Consider the following 20,547-nt stretch of genomic DNA (forward strand, 5'->3'; position numbering starts at 1 on the left):
ATTGTGCTATACAAATCAATTTGCCTTGCCTTGCAATACAGGACTGCTCAAACAGGCATAAATCATTAGTAAATTAATGATGAGGGAACACCAGCTCAAAAGTGATTCTAAATTATAGGTACTGTCTTCATATTGTATTTTTGAGCTATGGTGTCCAAAAAATGTGGATAGATGAATGGTGGATCAATAAAATTAGTTTTGAGAAGCACTTAAATTGTTCGGATCCTGGTTTGAGTCAGGTTTAGTCCTGGTTTTAGCCCAGATTTTGTTTAGTTACAAGTTAAATCCCAGTTAAGCCCCACATTTTTGTGAGTACAAGCCTAACTGCACCGTAATTCTAAGCATACTACCCATACACACTTACAGCCCCTATTGTCGCCAGCCTGTCTGCTGTATCCTTCGTCCTATCTATTTGACTGTACCTCTGCTTGACCTTGCTGCAGTTATAACTCATTACACAGGGTCCAGTTAAGTTCCCTCCTCTCTTGGCTTCCCACCTTTTTCTTCCAGTTTCCTCTCCTCTCGTTCCTACTTTTACTACAGCAATTAGTCCTTAGCTGGAGACCTTTGATCAGTCAGAGCTCTCGTCTTTATGGAGCTACTGGAGCAAGTCTGTGAAGAACGGCTGAAGAAAACATTTTGATTTACAACTTCCACTTCTAATTCTGGGCCTCTTTCATCTTGTCAGTAGAAGTAGAAACTATACATCTGACTACTGTTTAATAGTGATGTTACTGATTTGCCTGGAATGCTCCACAGTATGGCTTTAAACTCATCTTGCATTTAGTAAATTACAGGTGGTTTTATTGGAAAAACAACATGCATTCTCCCAGAGAGTGAGAGTTAGATCTCCACAGATCTAACTTGTTGGCTTCACCTGCAAGTCTTCATGAAGAGATTTAATGCCATATGGTGGAACATTCCAGGTGACCAATTATACAATGCACCTGTAGTAATTTGTTACTATTATGACATTCTTTCTATCAAACATATCTCATAAAAAGGTCATTTTTCAACCAGTTGCTTCTGGACTTTCTTGCCTTCAACATCATTTTGAACCAGTAAGTTTCCTCCCTTCAGACAATATGTTTAAATAATCTGTCTAAATTCACTCCATATGGGTATTTCATTAAACTTTTCAGTGTAAAAAGGGAGGTGTCTGTGTGATATTAACATTTACCTCATAGATATGTGTAACTTGTGGGCCCACGTCATCTTCTTTCACCGGTTTCTTCTTGGGCTCCCAGCGGGGGAATGGCAGTACCACTTGAGAGGGATGAGACACCCTGCAGAGACGAGAGAGGTGTCACAGCGAAATGTGTCTAGGGATATTTATTCTGACATGTTTAAGTTAAAAGCTATATATGTATATTACACAAAAACAACTTCTTGTGAGCTTTATGTCATGTTAGAATGTTGTTACTATCAAAAAATGATACCTGGAGTAGAGTTTTGTTTCATTCACACATATTTGAGTAACACTTTATAATTAGTCTGTCTACATCTCCAAAGCTCTAAATATGTTGATCCACCTTGTGATGTCATGTAGCGGTAGTTTTCAAGTTAATAGCTACCTTTTATCTTTACTTCAGTAGAGTGGCAAGTTCAGAGCTGAAATGATCAAAATGATTCTAGTGAAGGCGTGTGGAGTTTAAAAACACAATGGAGCACTTCTTGTATAACCACATGACATTGCAACGAGTGTTTTCAGTGCTTAGCTATGAAGGATGACAATATTATCAATGTTTTCTTTCAGATCTGTGCAGGATTTTCAAAGTCACTAGTCATTAATCCCTGACAGTCAGATTGTATAACTGTTGCATAATTTTGTACTGGTATTTCTTAAACTCATATATGTGGTATGTCCTGGCGTGTTTGGGCAGGCCATGTCTCCTTCATTTTCACACATATCTTCATATCTGTGATCCTATACTGTCCTTTATGACCTGTGGGTTTGCGTGCCTTTAACTTGAGAGTGAATATTGGTTCAAGGCAAGTCTACTTCAAAAATTAGATTACTTGCACAGCGCTAAGGTAATCATCTCTGGACTAGACCTTTCACTTCTACTATTACTGTTACTACTTATATACCTCTAAATTATTAAAATCTGCACTAGCAAAATTCACAACCAGAGGCCAGAATAAAAATATGCAAACTCACCTTTACACAATATTGCTATAACCTGGTTTAGTTATTTTGTCAAAGGTCTTCATCTCTCTCTTCTTAGGTCATGCTGTGTTTATACTCTCAGTTAACCACACCCAAACATGCCCACATGCTCCGTATCTTTGAAGTGACTGAGAGCGTGGGCGCATCTGCGACCATGTCATACGCTGACAGCTATCCTAAATGATTAGTTTATTCTGAAAAATATGTTACTCTGCTGTTCTCCCTCTGCGTATAAACACCATCCACCAGTTCAAACAATATAAAAGCATCGGTACTATCCAGCGGACCCTGAAAACGTTAGAGTGAAACCAGATCATATCGTTGGTAAGCTGTCACGCCAAAGGAGAATTTGTCACTGTCTGACTGAAAAGACGCAACACTTTGAGATGCAAACAAGTCTGCCTTACCCACGTAAATCCAGCTGTGCTTTGGCAACAATGGAAAGATCCAGAGTCACGCTGTTACTGTCAGAGTTATCTTTGTTGGAGCTGCAAAGGAAAAAAAAAAGGTTAAATTTCAACTTATAGTCGCATAGTCACAACAATTAGACATTTATTATGGTGTGATATTAGGAATCGTATTCTGTAAAGCAAGGACCTATGAAAATGATTGAAAAATGTATCCAAACTTGACACGAGCCCTCGAGTTACACATCTATTCAGTTGCTGTGTTTAGGCCTGTCACGATAACTAATTTTCAAGTGCGATATATGACCGAAGGAAGAATAGACAATAAACGACAATGTTGAAACCAAACCATAAAGCAAAATGATCACTCGACAAATTTAAATGTACTATATGGTTAAAAATATGAGCTGTAATAAATAAATAACAGAACACAACACTTAAGTAGTTAGTTTGTATCTATAAGGAGTAATAGAAGTTCACAATTCAATGTTCTTCAGCTCAAATCTCATTTTAGAACAGAAAAATAACAAAACTTTTCCCACTAGGGCAAAGAAAAATATATCCAGGATAAATATTGACCCACCAAATTTTTGTTTAATCTGTCTTGTATTGAACGATAAGTTGATATAGTATTTATCGGGCCTAGCTGTGTTAAGAACAAGACAGATTTACCAGCTATGAATCAACTGTCAAATATAGTTTGAAGCTTATTGCCTGTCCTCTGCACTTGACCCATCTTTCAAAGTCACTAGGGAAAACCTGTCGGGGCAGTGGTGCTCGGAGACCATTCGGTTCTTGATCAAGACTACTTTTGTGGAGGCTGGATGTTTTAGGATATTGTCAGTGTTTTCTAGGTTGATGAAGGTAAAACTGGAGGAAGCAGCTCTAGATACACTCCTCACAGATAGGCCCAGGTTATGTAAGGTTAAGGGCGCTTTTCATCTTATTTCCCTTTACTTTTTCAATAGTCAGCAGCATACCAGCTAAATATATTCACTCTTTCACTCTAATCATAAATCTCTTCTTTATTCGCCCTGTAGGCCTCGTGTCTGGCAGCTCTAACCTCAGCATCCTGTTATCAGTACATTAATCTGGCCTCTGACAAGAACTCTGAGATAACCCTCTGATGTACTCACTCCTAATGCTATCCATCCTTGTTGTTCCCATAGTAAATCACCGCATTTAGTGAGAAAAACCCTGGCATTGGTAACAGTTGGGTCTTAGTCTTATGATTTTGTGTACCACGATCAATACAAGAACAGAAAAACAATAGACATGTTGTGCGGAGCTGGTACTGGTTGTGAACTTCCCCTGGGCCATTTGCCTGGTCCTGTCTACGCGGTTAGCTGCATCACATCACAGACACAGACAGCGTTGGGAAATGCTGAACATATTTACATGGACTACAACTAGTTCTTTGTGAGGGACTCCATGCGGGGGATTTTTGTATGTAATGTATTGGTGACTTTCAGATGACAGCACAACATTCTGTAGACTTACATTGTTTTTAGTTGAGAAACAGGAGAAGGAATTTTGATATTGTGCATTTTCTGATAGTGTATAGTGATATCCAGGATCTAATCCTTAATAGAAATGATAAAGATAATCATTTGTAGATATTTCTTATATATATGATGATCAAAACGGTCGTGGAGTTGACTCTTGGGTAATTTGGGGCCTTTCTGTGTGGAGCTTGCATGTCTCTCTCTGTATCTGGGTGGGTTTCCTCTGGGCGCTCTGGTTTCCCCATCAACCAAAAACATGCACAATCCTCCAGCTTAAGGAGGTCCTGACCAGGCCTATACTTCAAGATCTGGAGATGTGTCCACGTACAGCAGTGGACTCATTTTCTAGCTCAATAAATATACCGTAACCGTTTGAAAGTACCGTGAAATCAATCCATGGGTTTCAACTTTCAAGTGATAAAAAATTAGGACTGTTGCTATAGCCACTAACAAACAAAGCAAAATATTACTATCTTTTGAGTGGTTGGTGTCCATAACAGGATAAAGCGATGTGAAACCCATGAGTACAGAAAAAAATCGATCTTGCTTCCCATCAGACAGTGCAACAATGACTCATTATATTATAGAACCTCAACACGTCCAATGACTATCATGAGTTTCAGCTTCCTGTTATATGGTGCCATTTCAAGGACTGTTGGTCATTAAAAGGACTAATATTTTGGTTGAAATTACTAATTGACATAGCAACGGTCCTAATCCATGGATGTATGTATGTGCTGGCAGTTCACCTGTGGATCTGGAGGTCAAAGCTGATTGTGGGTCCTGCATCTTCCAGCCTTTGGACGGAAAACCTCAAACCAACAGAAAGCTGCGCACAAAAAGAAAGACAGAAGAAAGGGTTAAACGCAAAAGGAGTGACGGTAAAAAGATGACAGGGGGTAGAGGAGATGCATCTGTTCTTCAAAGCCGTGCGGTCTTAAAAAGAGTTCACTATGAGTCAGTAAACGCGTCACGTAAACTGCAGGTTCAGTTATGAGCTGAGGACCGTGTTTGAGAAGGGTCAACAGCAATATCAAACCTGACAAAGTCCAGACAGATGTACTCTTAAAAGCTACAGTTAAGTTTCTCGTCTCTCTTCAGTTTAAATCCCCCTGTCCTCCAGTATAACCCAAAACACATGGGGCGTTTTTGGTTCTTCATCATCATTTCCGCAAAACAATGAAGCTTGCTTATGCCCTTGTGTGGTTATATGTAGCTAATAGGTCAGACGGATGGTCAAAGGAGGATATGACAGCATGTTGTAAGTTTAGGAGGGTGCTCTGAGGGAGTGAGAGAGAGTGATGGGGCTGTAGATGTCATCAAGAGGATACATTAGAATGATCAAAAACAAGTTATTTAGAGAGGAACGCATCACTGTCAAATAGGGACATTGGACAGAGGATTTCAAAAGACTGATCCAAGGAAGTAATGCATCATGGTTGAGGAAAATCATGCACAAATACACAAGTTTCAATCATCTTAAAGTGGCCAGTACAGCCTGATCATGAGGTAACTATATTTGCTAAAACATATCTGTAGGGCTGGGTACTGTTACAGTTTTTGTACCAGTACTTAAACAATACCTGGCTAACAGTATGTATACAAGAATAATACTTTTTTTTGGTACTTATCCCTTTATCATTATCTAAATTTCATATTTTTAAAGTAAAACCAGTAGGCGTGGTTTTGAAAACGTCTTGTACATCACATATCTGGCTGTAGATATGTCTTTAGGTACAACACTACAAACTATAGAGATAAATTTGTACTAACAAGCAAGGTGATTTTGAGATATTCTAGAACAATAAAGGCGATATGACAAACGTAACATAACCAAATAAAAAATACCAGTCATAATTACAGCTATATGAAGTTGGTAATAACAAATAGAGAAATGCAGTCAATGTTGGAATGCAATAAGACTTGTACAAACCCTTAACTCACCCCAGATCATGGTTTGAGTTAAGTATAGTACAAGCCTTAAAGGGCATTGTCAAGGAGGACACAGACACTCATAAATAGTTTCACACATTTCAATGGACTTTGTCAAGCGGAGTGACCACAAAATCTGTTCTTTTTGCTTTGTACCCATTAATTACATGCAGGACTTTGCAGAATAGCTGTAACCACGGTGGAATAGTTTAGAATTATATAAAACAATTTATTACAACAAATGAAATATTTGTCATTTAGACTTCAGAAAAGATTACAGTCTGTACTATGTATCGTTTTATATTGAATACCGGTAGCTATTTGGGTTGTAGATCACACACTTTTAACATTTAACATTTGTTATGCATAGAAAGAGATTTAGTAACTACATTTAATCTATACTATCCATTAGGGTTGTTCATATAATCTGATATTGCTATCTCAAGGTAACAGTCCATACTGAGTACTTAGTATGTCTACTACTTCAAATGAGTATCTAGGTTTAATAGCAATTTTAGCACTGATTACCGTATTTGAGTATCAATTTTACTGTTGCTGCTGCTACTGTTAGTACTATTAATACTACTATTACTATCCTGTTGTTACCAAGTACCAACTAAAAATACCTCAGTGAACTTAAAATTCACCATTCACAGTATAGACTCTCGCTCTGCTTTCTAAGGAACTGTGTCAAAGGGCTCCACCGTGAACTCCAGTGATGAGAATCATTTAGCAGCTCAATATAAAACAGTCAGCATGAGGTCTAAGGAGGCATGTTCTGCATAAGCTCATGGATTCCTGAGCGTCCAGCGGGGCAAAGGAGAGTTAAATATGGGAAACATCTGGACGGCTGAGGTGCACCCTGCTCCTCTCCGCTTTATACCCCCTCCCCCAAACCCTGAAACATGACCACATAATTGATTTATCAGAATGCCATGTGTCACCCCCAAGTCTAAAACACCACTCCTTTGGCCTTGGCACTTTTAAACTACAAATACAGAAAACTGTCTTGTGGTAAAACATATGTGGCACACTTGTTACGTAGTGTTTGGGGAGGTAAGAACTAATAATGACAATGCACACTTGGGTTTTTGTGTGTCAAGGTGATAACACTCAGATCTGTTGGGCCTACCACCCTACTTAAAGAAGATGTACCGGTATTAAGCTTTCTTTTACTTGTACTAGTATTAAACTGCAGCATAAGTACATTTCCAGTTTACATTTTTTCAAATTATAAAATGCAAACTTGATTTAAAATAGTTTAGTAATTATAGACTGTATATATAAATGGACATAGCTAACAAGTCACTGTGTTCCAAATATGAAATGAGCATGGGCACGCTTCCGGCTCCATCAACTCCAGTTCACTTTCACCCTCTACGTAACTGCTGCTGTCTGCTATGTGCTGTTTTTGGTCTTAAAATGTTTGTATTAACCCGCTCCACATAATTCTGATGTTTTTATTTAGCTATTTTCTCAGTAAATCAAGATATGAACATTAATAACAGACAAATGAGACGCCTTCTTTTACCAAGGTCGCTCCCACAAGTGTTAGCAACAAGCTTGATTGACAGCGTTGCTAAGTGCTGAACCAGTGGTGCAGGCGGGAAGAGGTGTTACCTTCAACAGCCTCTCTCCGGATTGGCTTTTTGGTTGGTATGATACTTCCGATCAGCATTCCAAATATGGAATTCAGCTCCAAATTTGCCCATATAACTGTTCAGCCTCAACGAGCTTCATTTGGCTGGAGCTGAACACTATGGTTTGACGTCACACTCCCTTAGTCCACTTCTTTATATAGTCTATGTTAGTAAAAGAAATGGGACCATTGACTTCCTGCTCAAAACTGCAGAACTGGGAAGCTCTGCCTCTTAATTTTTCTATGTTTATGTGTGAGTGATTGGCGCAGATTGGCTTGTGTCTGTCAGTGCACCCCAAGGATGCCATGAATGAGTACTGCAAAATAAAGTGCATTGGATGTCTTGAAAGGTGTTATATAAATCCAATGCATTATTATTATTGAATCTAGAATAGATGGGGGAAAGTTGACATTTTTCAGAATAAATTATCTTAAAATCTCACCTGTGTTCCAGCCACCATCGGGTTGCCCATGTCACACACGACCATTCTGGACTCATTGACCATCTTGTACTCACAATTCAACTGAGACAGCGCCTGGAGGAGAGAGGGTGACACTGAATGAACAAATGAATGAATGAAAAAGGGCATGTGACAAATAGGAAGCAGCATGAGATGAGAAAGAAAAGCCAAGAACAAGAGAGGACCCACCATCAAAGGGGGAAGGCAGGGGGGAGGCATAGAGGGGGGAGAAGGGGGGTATGATGAATGCTCTGACAGTAACAACCTCATCAATCAAACAGGCCTATTACACACTCATTAGCGCACACAACATGCATGTACACACACACATAGACACACACACACATGATCAGACACACACTTGACCCTATCCATTCCCGTGTCACTAATGCAGCTTGTAAGTCATAATAGGAGCTTTTGGGTAGTTGCCAGTGGAGCATATTCTGTTGATAGCATCGCCTTAATCACTCATGATGTACACGCTCCAAAGACAAAACAGGATGTGATGTCGTACTGGAAGCTATGGTCAGAATTCAATGGCAGTTTCTAAGTTATTCTTTTCATTTTTGGCATAAATTGTTGTTTCAAGATTAGTATTTATACAACTCTCTACTTTTACAAGAATAATATTATTCTGAACAAAAGAATGCAGTTACATTTTTTTTTACTTTTAATAAAAAATAAAACAGCAGACCTGGTAACTACTTAGTTCAGGGGTTAGAGTATTAATAAAGTAGTTATTAAGCTACTGTGCTTGTGTCTGCTCTGTTGCTATAATCTATAATCTATTGTAATATTCATCTAAAATTATTTAATAAAAGAAACAAGACAAAGAGAGACAAAGAGTTGGTACATCCAATGGATAGCTGTAGATCATGCAAGTAAGTAGAAGATGTTTTTCATCTGTAGCGAAATGACTATGCAACGCTGCCAAATCCTGCATGTATCACTGATTAAGAAAATAAAATTGGTGAGTGAAGTAAGTACAGAGCAGTGGGCATATGCCGCTGGTGGTGAAAACAGGGATTAATTGGCAATGGTGGCAAGAAGGCAAGAAGGTTCCGGGTTCAATCTCAAGGTCGCTCGGGAGTGCCCGGAGGAAACACACCCATCAATCCAAAACATGAACCATAGGTCATATCCTCCAGCTAAGGAAGTCTGGACCAAGACTAGCAACAACATCAGGTGGGTCCAAGGGCACGGGACTACGTGCCCATGGCTCCTGACATGCCCTGGTGGTACGGTCACATGCAGAGCACAAATTTCTGCACGGGGACAATAAAGTGTACCTTAACCTTAATATGGCATCATGAAAATAAGCGATTAAAGATTGCTCTAACTTACACGAATCACTCCAAATAGAACTTCGAGTGAGTAAAAGGTAAGGGGAACTATAACATGGATAAAAGGTCTAAAAAGTTGATTTTGCATAATAGGCCTGCTTTAATAAACAATTTCTTCAGTGTGAATAAGTCTTTGTTCATGCGCTAATTAAAGTGTAGTTATTATAAAGTGTGACCAGAATGATCTAACTGGACTGTATTACTGTCAGATCTAATTTAGTTGTTGTAATATTTATTGCATATTCTATAGAAAACAATGTCATTTAGGCATGTCAGAATTTTTCTCAGATGACATTAAGTTAAGTCAGACATCCAAATCATTATTCTACATGAAATTTGGTTCTCAATTCACCTACCTATTTTTGGCAAATACTTTTTCACTGTCCCCATTTCATATCCCATGTTTTTATTTTCATTTGAATAATATTATTTTACAGCAGTGATACTCTTCCTTTTATGCATTTTGTCTACACTACCCACTTCTTACTTTGATCATAATTACTGAGGGTTACTTCCTGCTTTGTATCCCGAGGAGGCGAAGGCGTCACTCAAGTGGTGAAATTATACCTAAGTCCATTAGATCATTTCTTGATAAGCCTGTAAATCCATTTCCTCTATACATCCTTTTGAGCTTTACTTTTAACATGTATAATTGATTTCAGACACTTGTGAAGCTCTGCGTGTTTGAGTGAGTACCGACCTCCACACGTCGCTCCACTCCGATGTAGTCTGCCTCAGGAGGTAGAAGGACATGCAGCTCGGTCTCATAGGCTCCTTCCCCAAGGTTAGCTGCGTTTACGATTAGCGTGAGAAGGTTGTCATCTCCAATTACCAACTCTGAGTGATCCCTGTGAGCATGACAAAACAATAATGTGTAAAATAGTGTGACATATAGGAAGTAAACAGTGTGATTATAGAGCTGCCCTAAACAGAAACAATATGACCGTCATATCAAAACAGCATATTGTGACAGGATCATATCAAAATTAGATTTTTATAGCCATATTTCTCAGCCCTACTTGGAAATCAAACCTAGGACCAGATGATGAAGCGTAGGTTTCCTTGGTGCAACATGAGGCTAAATGTATGTGATATTCTACAGCGTCATCACAAATCTTATACTAAAAACAGTATTGTCTCTCAAGTTTAAGTTCAGTGCAAGATAATGTAATATTGAAATAATGTGGTAACAGACAATTATAGTGACACCTGCACCTGTTAATGTGTGTTTAATGTTTAATGTGTTAAGTGGACTCATGTAGTTAGTTGTTTTGTTTAGTTTTTTTGTATTTTTTCAACAGGGCACCTATGAAAAGGAGCATCTGATTGCTCTCATTTGGCTCATCTGGTTTATATAAAGAGAAAAAAGATACAAAATAAAGAGCTAAAAGACAATAAAGAAAGGCATTTGTCTTAAGTGTAACACTGAGCACTACATCTTCTCATTATTGCACTTCTATGAGAGGTGACTTTGCCCTGACCCCTACTATTTACCCCTCATTCTCGTGCTTGTGTCTGGAGATGTATACCATTGCGTTCGAGGTGACAGGATGTTTACATAATGTTTCTATGGCGTTACGTTACAGCTGGGAACATTATAGAAAAGGCGGATTCGCACACAGCAGCAGTACAGGCGTATGGTATATAGAGTGACAAATGGCAGATGGCGTTTCTGGTTGTGTTTTGGTTTGTGACGCGGAGAGTGTTTACAGGTTGAGGTCAAAGGGCGTGGCTGTGTCAGAGCTTACATCGTCGCGGAGATCTGCAGCTCCGGGATACAGATGTTGTCGTCACCACAGTCCAGGAGAATGTAGGCCTGCCAGATAAAAGAGAGGGGTCAATACGGGAAAGACTGTAAGGAAAGATTGACTACAGGTACCCAACATGCATACAGTCCGTTATAGTTGACATATATGCAAGTTTTTATATAAAGTCTTATTCACATGTATTGCTATGGCTTTTTGATCATAGAGGAGTGAATCTACAAGCAGTCGACAAATGTTTACATGTGGTTAGAGTAGGGTTTCCATAAAAATACATACACAAATCCTTGAATAAAACACTATTGGATCCTTCCTCCATAGTCTTGATCTATCAGAACTATTATTAAAGAAACTACTATTATTTTATGTTGAGTATATTGTAAACAAATTTTTGGCACATTTCTGATGGATTGCAAAAACATGATTTAATTATAATTATCATGAGGATATTGAGATTATTTGAGTCAACATTGCCCACCCCTCTATGTAGAAAAAGATCATAGCTGCTCTAGTGTTTTCTCAAGGGCCCATGTTTCAGTAAGGCTCACAGTTCCAGCTTTGACCAATTGTTTATTTTCAAACTTACTTGGCAAATACCCGACAAAATCCATATGAGACGCTAAAATCCCTATGTAAAACAAATTTGTCTCCAAAAAGTAAACTTGAGGATTGCCCAGATGTGTTTAACATACATGCTCTTGCAGGAAGGTGCTGCTGTAGTGATTGAGGACAGGGGGCAGTTCTTTGCTTTGGACAGAAGGAGCCAAACTGTAGTTCAAAGCCAGAGCTATGGGGGTCAGCTTGTCCCTGAATTCATCCTCTTCCTGTAAAAACATTGAAAACAAGTCTTATTTATCAAGCAAATCATAATGTGTGTTGTTGAATGATTTAAAAGTTAGCAATTGGTAAATAATGAAGACTCTATTGGGTATTTTTTACATTGTTTACGACTCTACAAACATTAGAATTGTGTTGCATTTTGGAATTTGCATCATTTTTCTATCAGTTTATCAGTGAATATTGTTGTTTTGTGCTTTTGAACATATTTAAAGTTGCATTGCGTAAATTCTCTGGTGGAGGGACTGCCACTTGCTCGTCTCCATAAAGATGTTAATTGCAATAAATCCAAACCAAGTTACAGGTCAGATCTGCAGAGAGCCAACCCTGCTCACAGTAAAAAATAAAAACACCTAAATGCAAGACAAGTTTACTATGGATAATTCAAGGAAAAGCAATATATTCTCCAAGAAAACAGGTGGCAGATACTCCCACTCCTACCAGAGAAGTTATCTTGCACACCTTTAAATGTGAAAAATGTGGTGCATGAACTGAATCTTAATTTTCATTTTAAAGTATGTCACAAATCTAATAAGGATCACATAAATCAAGACAATTATATATTTTCAAATATCATCCAACTCTACAGCAGCGTACGCTTAACTTACCCTCAGATATATAGTGTAGGCGATGCAGGCTTGTGGTGTGCGTTGGCCCAGGGTTAAGATGCCCGTGCGCTGTGGCTGCTGAGTGTCCGTGAAGAGGACTCGTTTGACTCCGCCTCTGCTGCCTTTCAGCCAATCCAGGTGCAGCTCGGCCTTCAGGTCTGAACACAAATAAACACTGTACAATCAAACTGTACCGCATCAATACTATGTAGACACGGCACACAGACACACTTGGTTTGATCCTGTTCTAGTTTTGGCTCAGTCATGGTTGAATCCAGGTTTAGCTTCGGGTTTTTGAATCCTGGTTTTGATATTGGTTATGTGGAAATGTAGTTCCAGCCTTATATCTCAAACTCCAATTTAATTCTAAGGAAACTGGTGATACTCAGTTCCAGTTGTGTTCGACAATGATAATAAAAAAAAGCCTTTTCTAGCAATCAAATGTTTACAACAAGATCAAAATTTCTTCTTTAGTAATGAGTTTTTGTCTTATACTAGCTCTGAAAAAGACCAAGACCATTCTAAAACTATTCAAGAAAGGTCCAAATGAGAACCCTTTTTCACTTGTTCAAATGAAGATCAACACAGTTTGTGTCTATCAACATATTCTGGGTTTTATTTTGACAGTCTTGCCTTAAACTATGGATAACTCCACCTAGCACCTGTATCACTATGTTACTACATAAATAAATGACTAAAGTCTGTATTGTTCCTCTTATTGTTGCTCCTGGTGCTCTTTGATGGCGTTGGCTGAACTACAGTCTCTCAGCAGCAGGTCTGTGTAATGAGCCAAACACTAGTACTGGCTCAGACTCCATCCCACCCACTGACTGCAGTTTGTCTCACTGCTCACAGCTGCTTACCCACTGATCTGGGGATGCCCACTCCGCTCACGGCCGCGCACACGTCCACCTTCAGACTGCAAAGGAAATACGGACGTGGAGGAGGGGAAAGAACAGAGAAAGACATGTTATTATTACTGTGTGTTACCATAGAGATGAAAAAATAAATATAGCAAGAGATGCCATAATGCACGGCTTACGACTTGATGTGAAAAGCAACATTTTGAGAACTTTGTTGTTTTGAACTGTTAATTGCTATGGAAAATCTGATTTTTCATCACTTTGAAAACCATGGATTGTCAGCTGGCATCAATATGGATGTAGATTCTGTTTGAAATTGTGGTCAAATGATTGATTTAATTGTATAGTTGGTAAAATGCATCATTATTTATTTGGTGCAGTTTATTGTAAAGCAAATGTTCAAAATTAAATGGCTGAGATTTCTGTCCTCCATGATTAAAATGGTCAGCTTAAGTATTTGAATGAATTTATACACTAGACCAAATTTGTTATAATTTTTACACATTTTTAAAGATTTAGAAAGCTAGTTTTAACATCTTATCAAATGTTATAGTGCTATTTTAATAGACAAAAGGTTTGACATTTCAAAGTTACAAATAGTTGAATAATTGGCATGAACAACTGGAAAACTCAACATAAACACGTTGAGCTGTTTGGATGTCTAAATGAGTGTGTATTCTGTAATCAAATCAAATCAAATAAAAACAATAAATCTAAAACCAGTATGTGTTAGCGAGGCATGGTCCATTTCTTTACCCCAGAATGGAGCATCTCTTGGGGCTCGACCATGCACACAGACATGGGAGACTGAGAAACCTTTCCGCATTTCCTCCACTTATGTGCTCATTATGAACACTTGTGCGTCTTTATCGCAACTAAAATCACGTACAGGAAAGTGACTCCCACACATCCAACCCTGAGCACTCAATATCGACTAATTTAAGGAAGCCTGCAGACCCAGTGCTCCATAAAAGTGGAAGACCTCAATTTTATTTTTGTTTGCTTGGACTAATTCCCAGAAGTGCAAACGCAGATGTTGTAGATGGCTGTTTGTTAACAATTAAGGGAATTATTAGATGACAAAATAATTGTAAGATGGTTATAACAAAGTGTGCGATACAGATGGGCTTCTAACTGTCTGTGTGATAAAATGTTTAAAACTATTCCCTTAAGTCATTTTGACCCATGCAGGTGGTTTCATGTGTCTTTAATACGTATGTGTGGTATAAGTGTCCATAATGAGCACTGTACGTCAGACTTAACAGTATGCAGCACGGAAATTACCATTTTACTCACAAGAGCCTTGGTTCAAGCTAGTGATTACTATATGTAATTTACCCCAGAATGCATCTGTGTTTTAACACCCAACACACGGCCGTCTACCCTCTTGGCAAACCAAACATGCATAAATAAGTCTCCCTTTTGTTTCCAGGGGGTCGACTCAGCATGTCATTTAAACTTTCTTGTCATTCTACTTTGCAACTTAACAGTGTCCAAAAATATTAAAATTTACACAACTTTAACCTTGGATAAAATTGATTAAAACTGTGTGAAATAGCTCAAACTGTTCCATTAAACTTGTATAGCTAAGTCTCAGTTTTTAGCCCCGGAGTCTCCATAGAATTCAATTTAAAACTAGTCATTAAACTTTTTTACACCTTTGCAACTGTAAGTGTTGATTTTGGACTTTAAAAAACCTTGGATGTGTTTTAATTTCAGCTGTGTAATAATATCTCATTTCATATATTTCCTCCAAAAAACGATTTAACAAATGTCTCAGTTTTGCACCCTGGAGTACAGTTAATATTTAAGTTTTAGTTTCTTGTCAAACCTCTTTATAGAGCAGCTTTAAGTTTAAGACGTTTAAACAACCTTGACTTACAACTGCATAGGTCCAAATCTCATATATCCGCTCTATAAACTATACTGTTAATAAATATGCAAAAATAAGATGTTTTAAAATTAATTATATCATTGAAATGTTTGCCATTCTGTCAAACAACTGTGCGACTTTACGTTTCCAAAAACATTCAAGCTTTTTAAACAACCTTGTCCTATAACTGCATGTGGTACAATATCCAATTTCATATATAGGGTCAAGTACAGGGTTTATTTAAAAAACTCAAATGCGGTTTACACAATTTAGCAGCGCCTGTCAATCTGAACCAATCTGAACCAATTGTATTAAATTGCGAAGTACCGCCAACTGCCGCTCTCAACTACATATGCAGATGGCATGATGGCGACTTGCCGTTCACACTTCTCCTGTCCAAGCAGCTCTAAAGACATACAGATCCAATAATTCAACAGCTAGAATGATCTGTGGTAGAGCTACAGGGGACCGTAGCCTTCCCCCCCCTTAACAAGACTCAAACTCCAGACCGGTCAAAACCAAAAACCCTCCCACTGGAACAATAATATAATCTAAATAGCATTATGCAGTTTCAAATTAATTTAATCTAAATGGATCTGGATTTGAAGGATATAAGAGAACTTACACTCTGAGCTGCTACCATGAATAACGGTAGTCTCTGGAGAGAAGGTAAAATACAGGTCACAAGTCTTAGGGAATGTGTAATTTACAATATGTATTTTTGAAGGGGCTTTTACTGCAGTTTTTTATGAATCTGCATAAAATTGACGAGTTTCCTTACATGAACTTCTGCAGCTATGTTGTTTTTCAAATGTTCTGCCAAACACTAGGTTTAACAGCACTTTATAGTGTAAGAGAATACATAGTATGCTTTAAAACGAAGAATGTAAGAAAATAGGGAAAAACTAGTGCACAGTGGTTGCGATTGACCAACACGGTACGAATAAAAACACAGTATGTATCAAAGTACATCTTGTTCTCAGGCAATAGCTTTAGTTCCATTGACCCCTACCCCATTTTCTTGTGGTAGTAAAGAAAACATGGAATACATAACTTTTTGGATGCCGATGTTGTTTTCAGATATCAATATTCATCATTATTTCTCTTCTCTTCAGTCATAAATAATGACTTGAGTTTATATTGTGTATTATGGAGTGCCTCAGATGACCTGGGCCATTACTCACTTACTTTCCATACACACAGATGTATTTATAATGATGGACATCTTTCTTTTTACTGATGAAAATGTCATATAAAAATATTCATTCATTCATTCCATACTCTATGATGGTAAGCTTTTTGTAAACATATCTGCTCTGGGGCTAACTGACAGATAAATGGTCGCCAATCTGCGTCACTACTCTCCGACCACCACTAATCACTCACTCAGAAACAGCATTCATACATAGGCAAGGTGGGGGAAGTGTCTTGCACATAGACACAAGAACAATCTGCACTGGTTGGAGCTGGGAGGAATTGTCAACTTTTACTTTTAGTGTCATGTTCCTAATAGACAAAAGCAATTATGTAGGATATAATGAAACAGGAGGAGACTCTTGCTGGTTGTTCTTCATATCAGTGAAGATATATTGAAAAGTTGTCTTATTTAGAATGTAATGTATTAGAATATATATATTATCGTCTTACCATGTGACCATAACATTTGTGCGAGGCAGGTGACACTGTCTGTCTTCAGGGTTCAGGATTCTTGGAGTCAGGATCATGTGAGCCTCCACCGAGATCACAGCTTGAGCTCTGTAGACACATACATAACATAACTTTTCAATTCAATGCAACTTTGCTACGAATTCTTGGCCTATTTTAAAACACACAAACACAGTGACAGTATAAAAGGAACTGTTTTATAAAGATCACACCAGTGTCACATCTTGGACTGAAGCAAAAGCATATTTTTGAGCAACATGATTACAAGTTATATCTGGAGAAGTTGATAGTACTTGAGCTGTCTCTTACCTGTACACAGACACTTCACCTGCACCAAACGCCCCCACAATAAGATCTGGAAGGAGATAAAAGGCGAAATTAAATGGTGTGAAATGAGAGAGACAAAGGGACTGTGAGTTCTCTGGAGCTTCAAAGACAGAGACAGATGGGACTGATTTCAAGGTCTCCAGCCTCAGCCCTCATCAAACACAGACTTCTTAATATACGTTCACAGGGACACAGTTATCTCATTGGTCTCTTGAATATATCCTTTCCCACACATAGCACGTGTTAAGATAAATCCAACTGCATTATAACTATATTAAACCTCAGGGTGTGTTTAATAGGAACGGGAAGAGATTGTGTATATCTTGCAACACCAAAACGCCAACCTGCAAGATTATTCAGATCATACTATGGGCAAATTCTACATGAATAAAACATATATCTTGAAGCAATCTAGATGGATGGATATAAAGTTGACTGACCCAGGAGGAAATTCAAACCAAGTCACTCCAAAACAATACTGTAATGATTTGATATTTCGTGTTTACCTCAGAGTTGACATCTTTTGTTGTTCTCGTATCTGTTTATGCGTTGTTGTCATAGACTGTATAAAGACGTGGACTATGGGAGCATGATGTCACCCATAGCGTTCGGCTTCAGTGAAATGAAGCTGATCAAGGCCAGGAGTTATACGGGCGAATTTGGACCCGAGTTCCTGGAATTTCGACCGCGAGTATCATAGCAACCAAAGGGCCAATCTGGAGCGAGGCTGTTGAAGTTAACGCCATTGCAGGTTTAGCAGGGGGCGGGCGCTTAGCAACACTGTCAATCAAACCAGTTACTAACGCTAAGGTGCATGATTTGTCTGTTATTAGTGTTCATATCTTGATTTACAGACATAATAGTGAAATAAAAATACCAGGATCATGTAGAGCGGGTTAATACGAACAGTTTCAGACCAAAATGACAAGCCTGACAGAAGCAGCTACCGAGAGAGGGACCACAGTTTTCTAATGTAAAGTGAACTGGAGCTAGAGTCCATGGAGCCGGAAGCGCACGCCATGATCACTTGAACTAGCAGGTTAGCTATATCCATTTATATATACTGTCTATGATTGTTTTTAATGTGACTGCTTTTGAATGTGACACTTGGTTGCTATGCCGACAAGTTGATGTGAAGATTTTATTCATCAGTTGCTGGTCTGTTTTGGTCTGACTCTAGTGACTTGAGACTGCTGTAATTTTGGTCTTGTTTTGGCAGTTACAGCCTACAGTGGCCCTTGTGTTCAGAAAATAAACAACCAGAAGAAATTTGGTGTGTTTCGTTACATCAGAACGCTACAATGCATTTTACTCCTAAAAAGAAATAGACCTAATCCTGCTTTTTATATAGTTCTTTATCAACTTAACGTATCATTAACAAAGTTTCATAAATCTGATCACAAGCATATGAATCAAAGAAGATGAAGGATGCCGCTGCTGTTTCGTCCTGGTCTCAATTATCCAAAAATTGTCCTGTTCTTTTTCACAATAATCATAACACTAAAATATAATGCTGGGACATCCCAACCAATGTGTTACCAATGTGTGCAACTGTTACTCATTCTGACATTAAACTGTACAATATAAAGGAAATGGAAAACATGAAAACCATATGCACGAGTTTTACAGAAGTTAATTAAATGTGAGCTACGTAATTTTTCCTGACAAAGGGTTCACTTCCTATGGAAGCCCGTTTCCGCCATGAAAAAAAAAATAAAAGCCCCACAGAAAGTCGAAATTACGAGTTTTAAACTCGTAATTATGAGTTTAAAACTCGTAATTATGAGTTTAAAACTCGTAATTATGAGTTTAAAACTCGTAATTATGAGTTTAAAACTCATAATTACGAGTTTAAAACTCGTAATTAGGACTTTTAAAACTACTAATTATGAGTTTAAAACTCGTAATTAGGACTTTTAAAAGTATGAATTATGAGTTTATAACTCGTAATTTTGGGAATGTAACATTTACAAAAAGTGAACCTTATCAATTTTGATTAAATGAATTTGGTATTTTAATAATTTCCTCAATAAACCAGCGGGGTTGTGACCAGCTGGCACTCTGCTCAGACCAGGAAAACGAGCGCTCACAGACACAGAGCACAGCTCATGAGTGGTCAGAACAGCACTCAGGGCCCACTGATTTGTTCAAGACGCCAGAAACTTTACTGGAGCTTAATTTATTCATTTTTTAAAAGTATGTAGGTGATAAACATAACAGTCCTCCTCCTGTCTCCTCTGCTCTGTACACTCAGTTGCAGTGTGCTACAAGCTCAATTAAGACTTTAAAAGTTCTAATTACGAGTTTTAAACTCATAATTAGTAGTTTTAAAACTCATAATTACGAGTTTTAAACTCATAATTAGTAGTTTTAAAAGTCGAAATTACGAGTTTTAAACTCGTAATTACGAGTTTTAAACTCATAATTACGAGTTTTAAACTCATAATTACGAGTTTTAAACTCATAATTACGAGTTTAAAACTCGTAATTTCGACTTTCTGTGGGGCTTTTATTTTTTTTTTCATGGCGGAAACGGGCTTCCATAACTTCCTGCGTGTCTTGTCCAAAAAAGTTATGCAGTGCCTCTTCTCTTTTTCCACTTTTCTCGCCCCTTGTATTGATTCACCGTACGGCTGAATGCAAATGCGGTGTGGCGCATGATGGGAACGCCACATTCCATTGCCATTAGTAAATTTCTCAATACTCCAATCACATCCATTTCCCAACAACTCTTAATAGTAAACAGCAACAGACCTTTTCTTCTAAATGAGATTTTTTTGTTTTGTTTTCCTGTTTTTGTGATGAATGTGCTCTTTTAACTGGTCCTGTAAGTTTTTAAATAGAGCTGGGGCATTTAATAGTTGCGGTTGGGGGGGGACACATACCAATTCTATGTGTGTGCGCATAGACACAGAGACAAACACACAGGCATTGATTAAAACAATGTGAAACTGGAGCGAGTCGCTTAATGAATACAAGGCATCACTACCAGATGCTCCAACACTGTGCTACATCGACAGGCCTTTTAATGTCTATAGGTTGTATTTATGTGACATCATAAAACTCTAAAGATACAGTCATTTAATACTGAAGCAATGGGTAGCATTTTAATAGTAAAATGACAGATGTTTTGACCTGGTTTTACGGTTAATAT

The 20,547-nt window shown here is 38.1% G+C and overlaps 1 protein-coding gene across 1 annotated transcript in view; it reads right to left on the bottom strand.

Moving 5' to 3' along the window:
• itga8 (integrin, alpha 8) overlaps positions 1-20,547 on the bottom strand; it is a 69,678-nt gene that overhangs the window by 12,354 nt on the left and 36,777 nt on the right. The window contains exons 14-24 of the mRNA XM_033980304.2: positions 17,376-17,421; positions 17,049-17,156; positions 13,529-13,584; positions 12,666-12,823; positions 11,913-12,044; positions 11,206-11,273; positions 10,158-10,305; positions 8,097-8,189; positions 4,832-4,911; positions 2,578-2,658; positions 1,181-1,286 (exon numbers count right to left, since the gene is read on the bottom strand). Of these exons, the coding sequence (XP_033836195.1) occupies positions 1,181-1,286; positions 2,578-2,658; positions 4,832-4,911; positions 8,097-8,189; positions 10,158-10,305; positions 11,206-11,273; positions 11,913-12,044; positions 12,666-12,823; positions 13,529-13,584; positions 17,049-17,156; positions 17,376-17,421 (1,076 nt within the window). The remainder of the gene's footprint in view (positions 1-1,180; positions 1,287-2,577; positions 2,659-4,831; positions 4,912-8,096; positions 8,190-10,157; positions 10,306-11,205; positions 11,274-11,912; positions 12,045-12,665; positions 12,824-13,528; positions 13,585-17,048; positions 17,157-17,375; positions 17,422-20,547) is intronic.

This window comes from Periophthalmus magnuspinnatus, chromosome 16 (assembly GCF_009829125.3).
Source record: "Periophthalmus magnuspinnatus isolate fPerMag1 chromosome 16, fPerMag1.2.pri, whole genome shotgun sequence".
Classification (NCBI taxonomy): Eukaryota; Metazoa; Chordata; class Actinopteri; order Gobiiformes; family Gobiidae; genus Periophthalmus; species Periophthalmus magnuspinnatus.